The following is a 14,966-nucleotide window of genomic DNA, read 5'->3' as shown; positions in this document are numbered from 1 at the left end:
GAGCCAGCTGGACTGACACACGCACACGCACACACACACACACACACACACACACACACACACACACACACACACACACACACACACACACACACACAATGCCACAAGTGAGGGAAGGAACACACATCACACATGTCAGACGGAACCTCGCCTCTCTTTTTATCCCTCATCCTAGACATGCTAATCCCTGCGGCTGCGGCAACCAGGCATCCAAGTGATAGGTTAGAGTAGAGCCTGAGCAGGTGCGCACACACACTCTCACACACACGCACACACACGCAGGGGGGCTCTGCTGGGAGACTGTAATCAGAGAAGGCCGATAGAGGAAGCAGCTGCAAGTTGGGTGTGAGGAAAGGCTGGCAGAGAGAAGTTACAGTGTTGATAGTGTGTGTGTGTGTGTGTGTGTGTGTGTGTGTGTGTGTTGGGGGGGTTAGTGGAAGAGGAGGCGTTTGGAGGAGGGGATGGAGCAGAGGAGGATCACTTATCCACTCCTGCCACCTACTGTAACTGTTGGAAATGAAAGGATCCTGCAGGAGAGGGAATCATCTTCATCTTCATCCTGATGTGAAGCTGCACAAGTTAAACTAAAGTGATGATCAAGGGATTTATTTTGCTGAAGACCCTACAAAACCCTAAAGGTTCTGGCTACAGTCAATAAATACACACCAGTCCAGGTGGATCTAATGTTTTCTATGTGTGTGTGCAACAAACGCTGACTGAGTTTTAATTGATTTGGGATTTATTTAGGTTTGAAAATTATGAAGTTTTGCTTTTCTACTCTGTGGAGGGATGAGAGGAGAGGAAGAAGCCAGCAGCTGCATCAAACATCCAATATCCTCCCTGGATGTGACCTTTGCCTTGACTGGTCCAGCCTCTGCCCAGCTGCCGTGGCGATAAGCTCCCCCAGGATCAGGGCTTCGTCACCTAAGCCTGTCAGGGTCTCGCCGCTCTCTTATTCTCCCACATGTAATTACATGGTGTAGGAACGGCAGAGCTGAGGGGGCGAGGCGAGGAAGAAGGACCATTACACCTGGTCTCCGTGTGTGTGTGTGTAGGTGTGTGAGTGTGTGTGGGGGGACCCCTCGTCCGTCTCTGTTCAGGCCCTTTACACCTCAGAGCTGCTTCCAAAGCCGAGTCAATGGACTGGAGGGTGACTGAAGCGTTACATACTGGCACAATCGCCGCTTCTGAGTCTTTGTTCTTTTTCGCGCATATGCCACCTCTGCTGCACACAAATAACACACATGCACGCTCGCTCGCTCACACAGCGGTGCAAAGCTGGGATCACGCTGACAGGGGGGGGGGTGTGTGTGATTCTCTTGTCCTTGTCGTGTTCACATTAGTCATATGCAAATGTGCTTTGTGCTGGGAGAATGACACAAATCCACCGTGTCTAAAGCCTCAAAGAAGCCTGGCGACGGCTATTTAGTTAACATGATTTATTAAGGTGTTTGACCCAATTACCACATGCGGCTGTTTAGAAGGAGCAGGATCTGTTGTGGCTGCAATCTGAGAAGAAGAAGGAGCTGAACAAAGTCTGTAGAGTTTCATTTGTTTGAGACTCAGGAGCACAGAAAACAAAAGTACAGCTGGGTAATGTTTTCCCCTCCAGTTGGCTGATAATGAATTTTTGAACATTTGTGTGAACCTTGTGTATTCATTTACTAGTAACAAACAATTTGAATCTAATCTGCGCCAAAGAGGATTTGGATCAGGATGATGAAGAGGATGGCAACGAAGAGAGAGAGAGAGAGACTACAAATGGATGGCAGTGCTCTTCTTGCCGTACAACTCGAAGCCACCATCATTAGCAGGTAAGTCATGTATTCACAGTATTTAAACCTTTCTGACAGGAGGACCCGAGTGACCTTTACGCTGGAACCCTCTCGCTGCCTTTCTTCCCCCAGAATAAAGGTGCAGAGCAGAGACGCGGCCTTTAGCTGAGGTGAGTATGAAATGCCAGTCTGTCAGCTCCTGTCTGATCTCCGCTGCAAACCACCGACAACAAAGCGGCTTTGCTGTCGACGCAGGCGAGGTTGTAACCCCGGGTGCAGCTCAAAGCAACATGCACTCATCCAGAAAACAAAGCTGCGTCGCTCCATTTCTCACCATGTAAATCTCCATGTTTGCAATGTTTTGAAAAGGGAGCATGGGCTGATTATTGTCAAAGTACAAATGCATCCAGTAAACCCTGAAAACTTTATTTCCTGTAACAGTTCTGCATCATGTACCGTATTTGAACGCACCCACCTACACACCCCGCACAGCCCAAGGCAAGGAAGTGCATATTTGGTCTGTATCTGTGTTTTGGCGTCTGTGAATGTTGCAAGTTCAGATGTGATGCAGCTGGCCAGTCAAAACAGAGCGGCCTTATCCAGAAGGGACCTTGAAGAGACATAACCTAAAATGGCCAGTTTTCACACAGCGTGCACGTCGGCGCTGCAGAAAGGGGTCGCTCGCTTTGCAAAGCTCTCCAAATAGAAAACAAGAACGAGGACTTTGTGTAATTTGTCCCCGAAAATTCATACACTTCACACATGACTGACAACTTACTAGACACGCCCACACCCACATGAGACTCCACACGCCGGCAAATGAGAAATAAATGCATTATTCACCACAATTTGACCAACATTTGCCTATGAAAGGGAATGAGAGAGCATCAGTGAGCTCCACGTTGGGATATTAAATGATCCTAAGTGCAGCAGGTTAACTCAGATCAAATCTCTCTCTCATCTTCTGTCTGAATAGTAAAGGACATTCATATATGTATGAGTTACGCCCTATGTTTTATTTGTTCTGTAACAGGCTGAGGCATGAGTTTCTGCCATATATGTGGGATAAGAAATGATTATGAGTGGAAATGGAAAAGCGTGCCGGTATTGATTTGATATAACAACATGACACGTGAGGAAATCTCATAAAATGGAGTAGGATTTTATTTGGTTTGGTATGCAATTGTATCAGGCACTACACCACCCTGTGCAGAAATGTGATTTACAGTCCACCACCATTAAATAATTCAAATCCAACACTGCTATTCACTAGTGGTTAGTGGAAGTGTGAGTGGTTTCAAGACGTGCTGTCGAGAAGCAGAACAAACGCCGGTGAAAGTCTTTCCTCTCTCAAATCATAACAAAAGTCAATAATAAAACTCCCAGTACCATGATGGTTTTTATGCACACAAAGCAAAAATTATACCACACAGTTTATAGCATTCAGATGGCAAACGTTTTCATAGAAAATAGCTCGCCAAGTCAAAAAAAGTGATGTAGGGGAAAAAAAAGGCAGGTGAGTTAAGAATACTTGCATAGAGCTCATGCAAAAAAAAGTGCCTCCAATTCTTCCGCTTATAGAGAAAACAAATTAAAAAAACATGGACAGACGTAACACAGATACTTTATGAAGACGTGTTTCACAGAAAGGGATTTGATTTGGGGGTTTAATCGTATATTTCAATTAATCTCCTTCTGTGAAAACAGTTTTTTAATTAGTGGCTTTACTGATCTTGCTTGTGCTGCAGTCTACAAACGGACTGATTTGGCTCCAGCTGAGTGTCTCCATTCTGCCAGTACATCATCTGATCTGTGGTACATTGGCCGCAGTGCATGAACAGAAAGTGGCTGATCCCAGGACTGTGTCTGTTCTTCTGGTCTCAGTTTGGGCCGTTCCACTCAGAACTTGCTGAGGGAGGGCAGGGCCGCCGCCTTGACGAGCACGGCCGACAGCAGGTCGGCGGGTCCGGGGGTGTGCGTCACGGCGTTGGTGGGCGGGTCGCCGTGTTTGATGTCAGAGTGAACAGGTATGGAAACCTTCCCTCTGTTCAGTGTGGTTCTACCCGCCCCGCTACCCCCTCCTCCACCCACACTGGTCTTGCTGTTCTCGGCTGTGGGGATGATGGTGCCCAGGTGAGGATTCCCCATCGTGGGATTCCCAGTGGACTCCATGTTCATCTGGCAGCAACACAGCAGCCGGAAAAAGGCGGCCCTCATCTCCCGGCTGGACAAGGTGTAGATCAGAGGGTTGAGGGCAGAATTGAGCACAGCCAGGGCAATGAACCAGTCCACCTGGTAGAGCACGGGGCAGCGATCTGGGCTGCAGCCCACGTCCAGCAGCAGGAGGAGGAACAGGGGGGCCCAGCACATCACAAACACTCCAAGGACAATAACCACCGTCCGCAGCAGAGCCAGCGAGCGCTCGGAGGGTCGACTGCTGACCCTGCGGCCGCTGGAGGTCACCAGGCGGTAGATCCTGATGTAGAGGATGATGATGGCCACCAGCAGGGCGCTGAAGACACTAATGCAGAAGGCCACGTAGCTCTTGGCATAGAGAGGCAGAACTGTGGAGCAGGAGGCCTCATTGTTCAGGCAGTTCCAGCCCAAGCTTGGCAGAGCGCTGAGCAACACTGACACCAACCAGCAGGCCCCCAGCAGCCCCAGAAGTCTCCCCCGGCCCGCCGCCTCACACGGACGCAGACGCACCATAGTCATGTGGCGCTCTATCCCGATGGCCAGGAGGCTGAACGTTGAGGCGCTGAGGGCCACGAACATGCTCCCCTCTCTGGCCAGCCACTGCGCCGGCGTCAGGTAGTAGGTGTTGCGTCCCGAGGTGAAGATGTTGACCACGTAGGCCACCCCGGCCAGCAGGTCCGACAGAGCCAGGTTGCCTATGAGAAAGTACATGCGGCTGTGGAAGCGCTTGTTCCTCCAGAGCGCCAGCAGGACCGTGACGTTCTCCAACACGATCAGCACGCAGATGAGCAGCAGCACGGCAATCTTGCAGGCCGAGCCGGTGCGGGGTCGGTCCCACTTCCCAGAGTTGTTGTAGTGGCGGACGATGATGGCGTTCATCCCGTCCTCCAGGATGTTCACCATACTTCCTGGGGTTTCCTCAGTCACACAGCAGGGGGCGCCACAGCACTGGACTAAGCAGCAGGAAGCGGCGCTGGCATCTCAACCTCCTCAAGGATCTGCAATTAATATCAAATTAGGGATTAAATTGACAATCTGAAGACACAAAAAGTTTGACTTAAAAACTTTTTTAGCCCTCTTTTAAATAAGAAAACGTTTAAATACTAAGAAATTAAAAGAATGTTAGGAAGAAAAACTAAAAGTTATCATCATTGCACCTTGGTTACAGGTTGTTTGGTGAATTACTATTACATACAAACTTCTAATGTTCATAAATGTTATATAATAAACGTTAATGACATTAGTTTTGTTAAGGAAAGTTGGGGATTAACTTGGTATAAATTGTTTGTAATGTGCCTAAAGCTTTTGTTTTACTTGAATAAAATTACGTGCCCCAACAGAGTCCTCGAAATAAAGTAAAAAATAATAAATACTTTGTCATTGTTTAGGTAAAACAGGAATTACATCAATAAACATAACATAACATCGTTATAACATCAACGTTATAACGACTTTCCTGTTTAGGAAAAGTTGTTTTAACTCTGAATTAATGACACGAATTTAAGACGTTAGCCTCCAATCTATACATCACAACATTACGTATCTACACAGTTATTCCTCTCCAAAATAAATACACATTAAACGTCTTTACCTTGAGGAGTTATTGCGCTCAACATTCCAGTTGTATAGATCCAATCTGATGCTGTTCTGTTTGATCTTTGATGCGTTTTTCAAATCTGCGCTCGTACAAAACGTGTTATTTCCGAAAATGGAGAATGTCCGCCGTGTAGTCGAGATTCCATATCTGATTGGAGTTCCATATAACCAGAGCATCAGACTTCATACATCCTGTGCGGCGGTCAGTGTGTGAGCTGGACTTCTGAGGGGCTTTCTGCTCGGACGGTCTCTCTCTCTCTCTCTCTCTCTCTCTCTCTCTCTCTCTCTCTCTCTCTCTCTCTCTCTCTCTCTCTCTCTCTCTCCTCCCAGCCTGTGCGGGTTCCTCCCATTTACCACCAATTATGAGTCAAGAAGAGAGAGTTTAAAACTGTGTGTGTGTCCATGTGTGTGTCATAATTTTTATGGAATAACTCAACATGACGCAGCTGTATCACTTTTCTGTTTATTTCCACCAGTCAAACAAACAACCCCAATATTGAAGTGTGATGAATTAGTGTCCTATACTGTAGGTTTTTTAAACGGCAGCTTTCAAACTGGAACACGTCCGATATCCACTTCAGTGTGTCATAAATTGCCTTGCTTACTTGTCCTGACACATGTTATAATGAAACAAGTGCCCTGGGCCCTTATGTGAACATGTGTCATCATTGAGGAGTCTATGAAGCTTTACTTTTGTTGATTAACAAGAATCCTGTTCAAGTTTTTAACCAAACCATCAGGATTTGTTTATTTGCCTTTCCATGGTATTTGCTGGCAGGTCAAGAATCAAAAGCTGCAGCCCGTCTTGTATCTGTGATCAGATGTTTAAAAACGAATGGTGGCTGGTTCCCTCTGCCCCTTGAGTGTGTGAGATAGGTCAGACCTCTGCTATTGTAGCTGAGCCCAATAGTAGGGAATGGAAGAGTCACACTGTTCATCTCCTTTTATGCTCCTTATTTAAGTCATTCGAGAGGAATGAGTCACAGATAAGAGGACGGGTGGATTAATATAGAAATGGGTTTATAAGAGGGTTCAGTTTGTGGGGTTGTAGGTCAGTCCCAAAACTTTGGCAGTCAGCTTCAAACCTGTCAGGACCAGGCAGGCTTTTGCTGTTGGTACTGATGTGAGTTAAGCAGCCAACAAAGCTAAACTCAGGCTGAAGACAACAACAATGCCCCACTAACCCTTGTCTTCAACTCTAATCCACTCATCCCCCCATGCCCCTGAGCTGACTTTGCATTATGTGGAAAGAAGCAGAAGTCACATTCCCATACAATTCCCCACAGACTGTGTGATAGTGGTATACTCGGTTATTCCACTGGATGGTGTAATCATTGGAAATAGATGGTAGGGTCTATTAGTTCTCATTGAGGGTTTAAGCTCTGCATTTTGTCATAGTTTTCCCACATTTTATGCTCTGACACTTAGTGCCATATCACACCCATGGGAAAGGTTTGTTCCGTGGTTGAGCTTGGGAGATGGAGAGAAGATGGAACAGAGATCAGAAGTGGACCAGATAAGAAAGATAGCTGAGACAAAGGGCCAGAGTGAGGGGAAGGTGGACAGGGAAAAGTGATGAAATAAAGGTGGAATTTAGGAGATATGGGGTGACTCTAAGAAAAAGAACAGAGCCAGACACACTCTCAACTTCAATCACAGTCCCCCCCAAAAACCGTAAAACATTGTCCAGGCTTTCTTGGCTCTATTTAAGCCTGGCAAATTCACATCTGATACTCTGATAGGACCAAAAATATGGTTATAAGCTTTTATTTTCTTTCCCCCGCCTGTCCACCTAGTTATCATTCCTGTTTTCTGTTCATGTTAGAGGTTTCTTAGTGATTCACACGGGAAAGGATATAGATGAGGAGACTGAGACAGTGATGGATGACAGCACGAGGAGAGAGCGATCTCTACATACAGTGAATTGAAACAAATGTCAATAAAAAAGACAAGAGAAAGAGACATGAAGAGTGAGGCTGTCTCCCTCTCTCTGTCTGTCTGTCTGTCTCTTTCTGTCTCTCTCTCTTTGATAGTACACATTGTGAGGTCTTCTATGCATCCAGGCCCTCTTCCATATGTCAGCTGTGGCCTTGCAGATTAATGAATGACAACAATATCTGTTGGTTTTACCCTGAACAGCTAGACTTGTACAAACCCTCTGACAACCCATTTATAACCATAGGAAAACACCCCAAAGGCCTTGGCTCTGTGAGCTGCCACAGGCTGGACGCAGTCTTCCTGGATGTTTGGCTCTGTATTGGAAAAAGGAAACATAGCCACGGGTCAAGTGGATCTGGGAAAAACTGACCTGCAAATGTTTGTATGAGACTGCTGGTAAGTGTCTCTCCATGTGTGTGGCACCAAGTGTGTGCAGCAACATTGTGAGTCAAGACAATGTGACGCAGGCTCCGGCGGTGAGTCGGCTGGTTGGGAATTCCGAATGTGATAGGGAGCTGTGTCTCTCGGGGTGTCACCGCACTGCAACCTCTCTCACAAATTTATATGGAAATTTACCAGACATTTACCAGACATATACCACACATTTACCAGAGCCAGATTACCTGCAGCTAGTTACTTCTAAAAATAAAATGTGAGCCAATGTCTCAAAGCGTGGTTTGCTGAGGTTCGTGGCTGGTAGTTGAAGGTTACCATTAATGCAGCAGTGTTAGCTAGCTCACCTCAAGCTACAGCTCAGTGTGTTTATATCAAGGAAATACAATGCTCACACTGAATAAATGCTCCTTTGTTTCAGCTCAGAACAAACCCATCTTCATAAAAATACCGCAATTTCACCATAATAACTGTAACATTCAAATATGTCTTACTTTTGTGACGGTTCCATTTATTTGTTTGCATATTTTTGAGTTCATTAAATATTTGTAGACGGATTCGTGTCTGCAAATCTCAGCAGGATACTACAAATAAAGAAGCCATTCACAAGATTCCGTTGAGTGGAGGGCACATCAACACGATCTCTAGCTGAAGGCCCATCACATATTTTCCTGTATGGAACATTGGTACCTCTCTCCAGGAGATCTTGAGTAGAGCTCTGAGAGCTGATAGTGTATCTGGGGCAATGGTTCTGCTGTGAGGGGGGTTATCAGTAGAGGTCTGGGGTCTTTAAGCGCTCCAGGTGACTGTTTGTCTGAGAACTCACATAGCTGCTCTCTTCAGATAACCGTTTTATCTGCATCCAGCCCAAAATAGCAACATCAAAGAATGGATGGATGGATGGATGTGTGATGTGTCTTTAGTGAAAGGCCGGCATTTTCCTCACTCATATAAAGATCAGCCATCAAGATCAGCTGTTGATGTGAACTGAATGAGATTTGATATCATATTCATCCTGGTTAAACATAGGAGTTGTAGGCAAGGAGGAAAAGAGATAAATCATTGTAAATGAAGAGGAAGAGGTTTTGGATTAATATGTAAATCTTTCTGTCTGGGTGAACCAGAGTGAATACCTGTTTCTCAGCCCCTCACACAAAGAGCTTTTGAGAGGCCGTGTCACATGGAGATATTATATTGCGAACCTGGATGGGAGTGGTGTGTTTAGCCTAATAATTTATCTGAACGACATCGCAGCTCAGTAAGACACAGTGGAAAAGATCTGAGAATGAAAATGACATTAAGTGTTTGCACATAAACCAGAGTGTAATTTGTGAACTCTTCCTCATAGGTGCCTCAAGCTTAAAATGGCACCGGTACTTTTTTTACACCATCTCTCTTAAATGTACAATGCCAAGATCTTTATAACGTTATTTATTTTCTTTACGATCAGGGGCCTTAAACCCTGAGTAGACTTCAAGCCTTCGTCTGCCAAAGTATTTTAAAAATAACTTGGACCTCAGTCATGTAAACAATCATGCCCTTAAAGTCTGCCCGACTTTCTCAGCGTTGCTTCTCTGATGCCTGGGAAAGCTTGCACGCAGATCCTGTGTGTGTGCCTGTGTGTGTGTGTGTGTGTGTGTGGTGGGAGCATGTCTGAACATAAGACAAATGTGTTTGTGTGAACTTGACCGTGGCCATGCACACCTCTACCTCGCCCCTGGCTATTCACATGTGTGTTTTTGTCTCTTACTCTCTCTCCTTAACACAAAAACCATTACTCTGCTCCCTAAACACCAGCATGTCATGATTAAAAACTACATTACCAGCACGACTTATGCATCCTATTTTGGTCTGTTTGTATATGTTTACTGGCTGTTTCATGTCTGGTGTCTGCTATAAAACAAGGTCAAAATCTTGCGGGTTCCTTGAGAAGAGGAGGAATGTTTGAGCAGTTCAGCGTGGCGCTCTACACGTTGCCCTGACCTCCAATTATCCACCAACAATCACCACAGCCCCCAACACTCAATCTCACCCAGGGAGCCCCCTCTCGCCACCCCATCCCAGTCCTACACCCTTGGACCTCCAAAGGAAGGCAGCTGGAGCCTGGGAAAGAACAAACTCACTGACAGAAACAGAGCAGACTCACCCAAATCCACCAGGACCGTTTTAGAATCACTTTAATCTTTCAAAGAGGTCTTCATGCACCCAGCTTGGGCTGAGCTGAAAACATTTTCACACCCTCAACTCCTTCAGATGTGTAGCTTAGTTTGCATGCAGCCAGAATTCATGGCTTTTCCTTCCTGTAATCAATACTGAATTTGATATTATGAGGGTGGACACTTGAGTGTGGCTTGTCTGTGTGTTCCTTTGCAAGGTTAAACAGATCCAAATAGAATATCCAAGACTATTTGTTTCCAGCTTGTAGTCTGCAGAGTTTGGTGAAGATGACCCCAAAAATTTGCTGTTTCAGAGCTGGATTGTACGTAGAGGGGGAGGGGCCTTATCTTTCCCTTCCCAGAACACTAATGTGACCCTAAGACATTTACAATAATTAAATTAAATGGCTACTGAGTCACAGTAAGTGGTAATGCTGCTACGATGTGAAGTGACTGGCAGCTAGACGTGCGTCAGAGTTTTTTCTAGCAGTGAGAGAGTTCAACTTTTTCTCTCCATGTTAATCAGACTGGAGTTTGGGGTCAAGGGGAGTTAATTATGACCAGCAGCTTGACTAACAGGCAACTTGGCAACTGGTATGCAGTCACTGTCATCAGCTTTAAACTGTCCTTTAAAAAGTGATCGTTTGTTAGTTTTGGCGTTTTCTTTCATCTCACGACTGACATCTAATGGTAGTAGAGGTCATGTAGTAATAATAATAATGGTGAATAACTCCCATAATTCCAATGCGAAATACTGTATGTCCGTTGCAGCAAAGTATGTCACTTTGACATACCCAAACAAATCTAACATTCTTATCTGTAGTTTTTGTGTACTTTTCTGCCATTGTCTTTTCTTTACCCCCCAAAAATGTCTCTTCTTCTTCTATGACATCGTTTTGTGGTTTGCAGACTTGCAGAAAATGTCCATGCTGCCACCTGCTGGGCTTGGAATGACCCTTACCAACACTTTCTCATAGATAACTAAAAGTCCTCAACCAATTTCAATGACAATGTCCAGCCGGCTATGATTTATGAAAGGTCATATACAGAGATGGTTGTGAAATAAAAAATATATAATGAAAGTATATTACTAACAGTTGACAAACAGACAAACAAACAATTGTCTGTTATGACAATTGTCTGTTATGAGTGAGAGTATGTGGTGATCATCCGAGCCTAGTGATGGTTCCCAGTATGTGAGCCTGCAACAGTGGTTGTGTGAAGTGAATGGTGTGTGTGTGTTTATGAATGGGAGTCAGTCAAATCTGAACAGTGGGCTCTGTGACGTGTGTGACGCGGTGATGCTCGAAAGAAAAGCTTTGATAGAGATCTGCAGACGTTGTAGAAGGTATTACCATGGTGACCGCTCAACCGGCAAACAGCGGTAAGACAGGCCGGCCGTCGGGCACGGCCTTACTAAAGCTCACCGGCTCCAGAGACAAGCCGACCAAACTAAAGGCCCAAAACACACACTTCTCTTCTCATTAGACAGGGCGACTGTGACAGGTCCATTCATCCTTTTAACACCATTCATCCGTCCAGGTTACAGGGGCAGCAGCTAAACAAAGCAGCCCAGGTGTCCATCTGCTGAGTCAGGACCTCCAGTTCTTCCTGATAGATCCTAAAATGTTCTTAGATGCTGCACTCCCTCCAGTATATTCTGGGTCTGCTCCGTGGTGTTGTTCTTTTATGGACTTTATAACAGATTGTACATAACTCTAAAGAGTAGTTAATTCTCTGATGTACCTTGGGATATTGTGGCGATAACCAATGGAAGAACAGTTAATAATGCTCTACACACGCAGACAGTGGCAATTAATTCTCTATGTTTTTGTTTTTAGCCACTGTATAGTCGAAATTTTGGAAAGTTACTGGGCATCTGTGTGGCATATGTCGTTGCAGTTTATCTTCTGACTCATACAGTCCCTGGTCGGTGATGCTGTGGTCCATCTGTGTTTATGAGTTTAACACATAATGCTACCACATTGTGGAGATCACTGTTTGCCTCCCATCAAGCCAGCCGTGCAGCACTACATCTGTCCTCCCACGTGCTGGCCGAGCTTTAAGGGACACAGACAGAACGGACTGAGGACAGTGGACAAGGAAGGTGAGAGTGAGTGTGGATGGGGTGTTTATGGATGGTGTGTGAAGGGAACAGAGGTGGACGAGGTTGCCTGGGGGGAATGTGGTGTGAAAATAAACAGGGCCACGGACAGTGGAGCCAACAATGGAGGTTCCACAACCAGGTCTGTCCTGAGTTTATGTGCCTCTATGTAAACGGTCAAGAATTACTTATGTTCTGAGATCATCTTTTCCAACAGTGTGGCGTTGAACAGTTCAACAAAGTCTCTCAAACTCACACAGACACATATGACTGCACCCTTGCCCTCGTCTTGCACCTCTGGACTGTGGTCCCTGGAGCCTCAACCCAAACAATCAAACCACTAACACAGGAAAGTGAACACATGTCTCCAACACATTCATCACTGTCCAGCACTAAAGCCTCTGCACTCATTACTCTTAACAAACACGTAGATAAGAATTAGAACACGTAGAACACATTTTAAAAACAAAAATCCATCCTGTAGACATTATCTTCATACTATTTTGAAAAGTGCAATCTGGCAGATGAGATCAGTATCTTACTTGAACTCATAAGTTTGTGTTTGGCTTAACTGACCTCAACAGCCTCTTGCATTTTTTCAGTTACAAACTTCATTATTGCGATTATGTTGCCTTCAGGGCAAAGAGGGGAAAGAAATGAACATTAATTTAAAATATGTGTTTGTAAAGGACTTAGGGCTCGTTCAACTTAATGTTTTCCTTGCAGCTTTCACCCCAGTGGATTGTTTTGCATGGATGCAAACCAAAAGATAAGGACGTGATTTCTCAGTGGACCGCCATTACACCACCAACAACACACTCAGTCATTTTGCATTCCTGCTGCCTTGGAAAATTCTGTTCGAAAATAGTCGTGGAGAAACCGTGTGCTCAGAAAAACGACTTACTCTTATTGTTGGAATCATAAAGGATAGAGGCGCAGTGTTAGGATGTACATTTTCTTGTATTGCACTTAAGTAATGCACACAAGATGCCCTATAGTTTGGTTTGGTTAATTACCTATTTACTTTCATTGCAACAAAACCTAATAGGGGTTGAAGTTAACTAGAATGTCAAGCCTTCTAAAGTGCAGTACATGCCAAGAACATGAAATGAGGGACGAGTCATTAGCAAAGAAATTAAGCCATTCCAAAGGATTGGAGTAACATATACAGGAAGTCTCAGATTTGAACTGTTACTATACCAGAGAGGAGGAGGAGGAGGAGGAGTGACCGTTGAGCAGTGATGTAATATTTCAAATGGCCCATATTCCCTCTCAGCTCATATGATTGTGCGGATGGAAAAGGGAGCCGTTATGGTCACAGATTGGCTGTGGATTGGAACAGTAGACAAATTGTATGCTGTATCTATGGCACATGTGTGCATACATCAGCTAGTGCCCTGTGTGAAAGGCCTATGTGTCTGGCCGTCACTGACTTAATGACACCACTTACTCGCCCTAATTCACACTCAGGTTCTTGTGCATATTTGAAAAAATAACACGCAGGGAAATCCTACCAACAGAGAATCAGTTGTGTCAGTCAGATTGGAGTTGGACACTTTTAGAGTTTGTGTTTTACCTGCTTTGATCCTAACACAGGGTCAAAATAGAATTCTGTGTGTGCTTTTATCTGAGAGACATAATTTGGCATGTTTTCACATCAGGAACCTAAAATTTGACACCTTTCAAAAACAGGATATTTTGAACCCCGTGCCATTTCTGAGCCACTTATGAGGTGAGTTAGGGCCAAAAACGGTAAATGCGAGGAAAGGAGTGGTGCAGCATAGGAACACAGAGGAGGGACTCATACGAGGCGGGTGGAGAGAGAGTAAAACAGGACGAGGCAGATCAACACACATCTTTCCACTGCTGTGTTTTTATTTGAGCTGGTTGTGTCTCACAGGAAATGCCCTCCACCGTTTCCATGAGGGCTTCTTCTTCTGTGGTAAAAAGCCAAACAGTCTATTAATAAAATTGCACTGCAGTGATGTTACTATAATTGTTTCAGTTTCACATTCTGCACAGTTCCCATAACTTATAAAAGAAAGGACACTCCAGTCTGTTTTTGTCATTATCTTTCATCAAAAAACAATACACACTCTGCAGGAGCTAAAGAAAAAAAATGAATAACAACTAACAAATGAAACGTTTGTCCCCATAGTTCTGTTGTGACATAGCGCAGCTTCCTTGTCTCTCACAGCAGGGCCTGTTGGAACAAATGGTTCTTAGATGATAAGAACTTCAGCGACATTGTTATGCCATGAAACAACTTGTAATTATGATTCAGATCCTGTGCGCCAGAAACCACCACCTATCTGATATTAACAGTGGTAAGCTCACACACAATACAAGGAAACCAAAGTCTCACGAGTCCCATGATATCACCTTTGAATGTCGTAACCATCAGTGCAGCTTGAATTATTAGGCCCCATAAAACACAGTTGCTCGTGTGTGAAAGTCAGAAGACAAACAAATCAGTTGAGTTCTCGGTTAGATGGGAAATGAAACACTCTGAAACTATTTTCCTGTCAGTGACTTAAATGGTCATATTCATCATTCCTTGTCATGCTAAATGGAAAGTAATCTTTTTTTATGTATGCCATTTGAGAGATTGAAAAGCAGTTTGAAAAAAAGCATGAAGGCATCTGAGCAAAAAAAAAGAGGGAAAAGTGGAGGGGGGCTGGTTGGCAAGGCAACCCCGACCCAGGGGAAGCAGGGGCGCATGTTGTCGGCTGTATGACCTCCTGTGTTTTGTCGTCTCTGCCTGTGTGTTGGTTTAGTAGGGAAGCCGAATGGAAGCCCTAAATCCCA

At 44.8% G+C, this 14,966-nt stretch overlaps 1 protein-coding gene across 1 annotated transcript; it reads right to left on the bottom strand.

The window, feature by feature from the left end:
• Positions 1 to 2,921: 2,921 nt before the first annotated feature.
• On the bottom strand, positions 2,922 to 5,841 carry s1pr3a (sphingosine-1-phosphate receptor 3a). Its single transcript, XM_076152836.1, has 2 exons — positions 5,563 to 5,841; positions 2,922 to 4,969 (listed from the first exon to the last, which is right to left on the bottom strand). The coding sequence occupies exon 2, from the start codon at positions 4,872 to 4,874 to the stop codon at positions 3,675 to 3,677; it is 1,200 nt and encodes a 399-aa protein (XP_076008951.1). The 5' UTR covers positions 4,875 to 4,969; positions 5,563 to 5,841; the 3' UTR covers positions 2,922 to 3,674.
• Positions 5,842 to 14,966: the final 9,125 nt, after the last annotated feature.

Source organism: Genypterus blacodes, unplaced genomic scaffold, assembly GCF_046128005.1.
Source record: "Genypterus blacodes isolate CSIRO-AG114 ecotype Tasmania unplaced genomic scaffold, CSIRO-AGI_Gbla_v1 ptg000058l_1, whole genome shotgun sequence".
In the NCBI taxonomy this organism is placed as follows: Eukaryota; Metazoa; Chordata; class Actinopteri; order Ophidiiformes; family Ophidiidae; genus Genypterus; species Genypterus blacodes.
The sequence above is the reverse complement of the archived record's forward strand: the minus strand, read 5'-3'. Positions and strand labels throughout refer to the sequence as shown.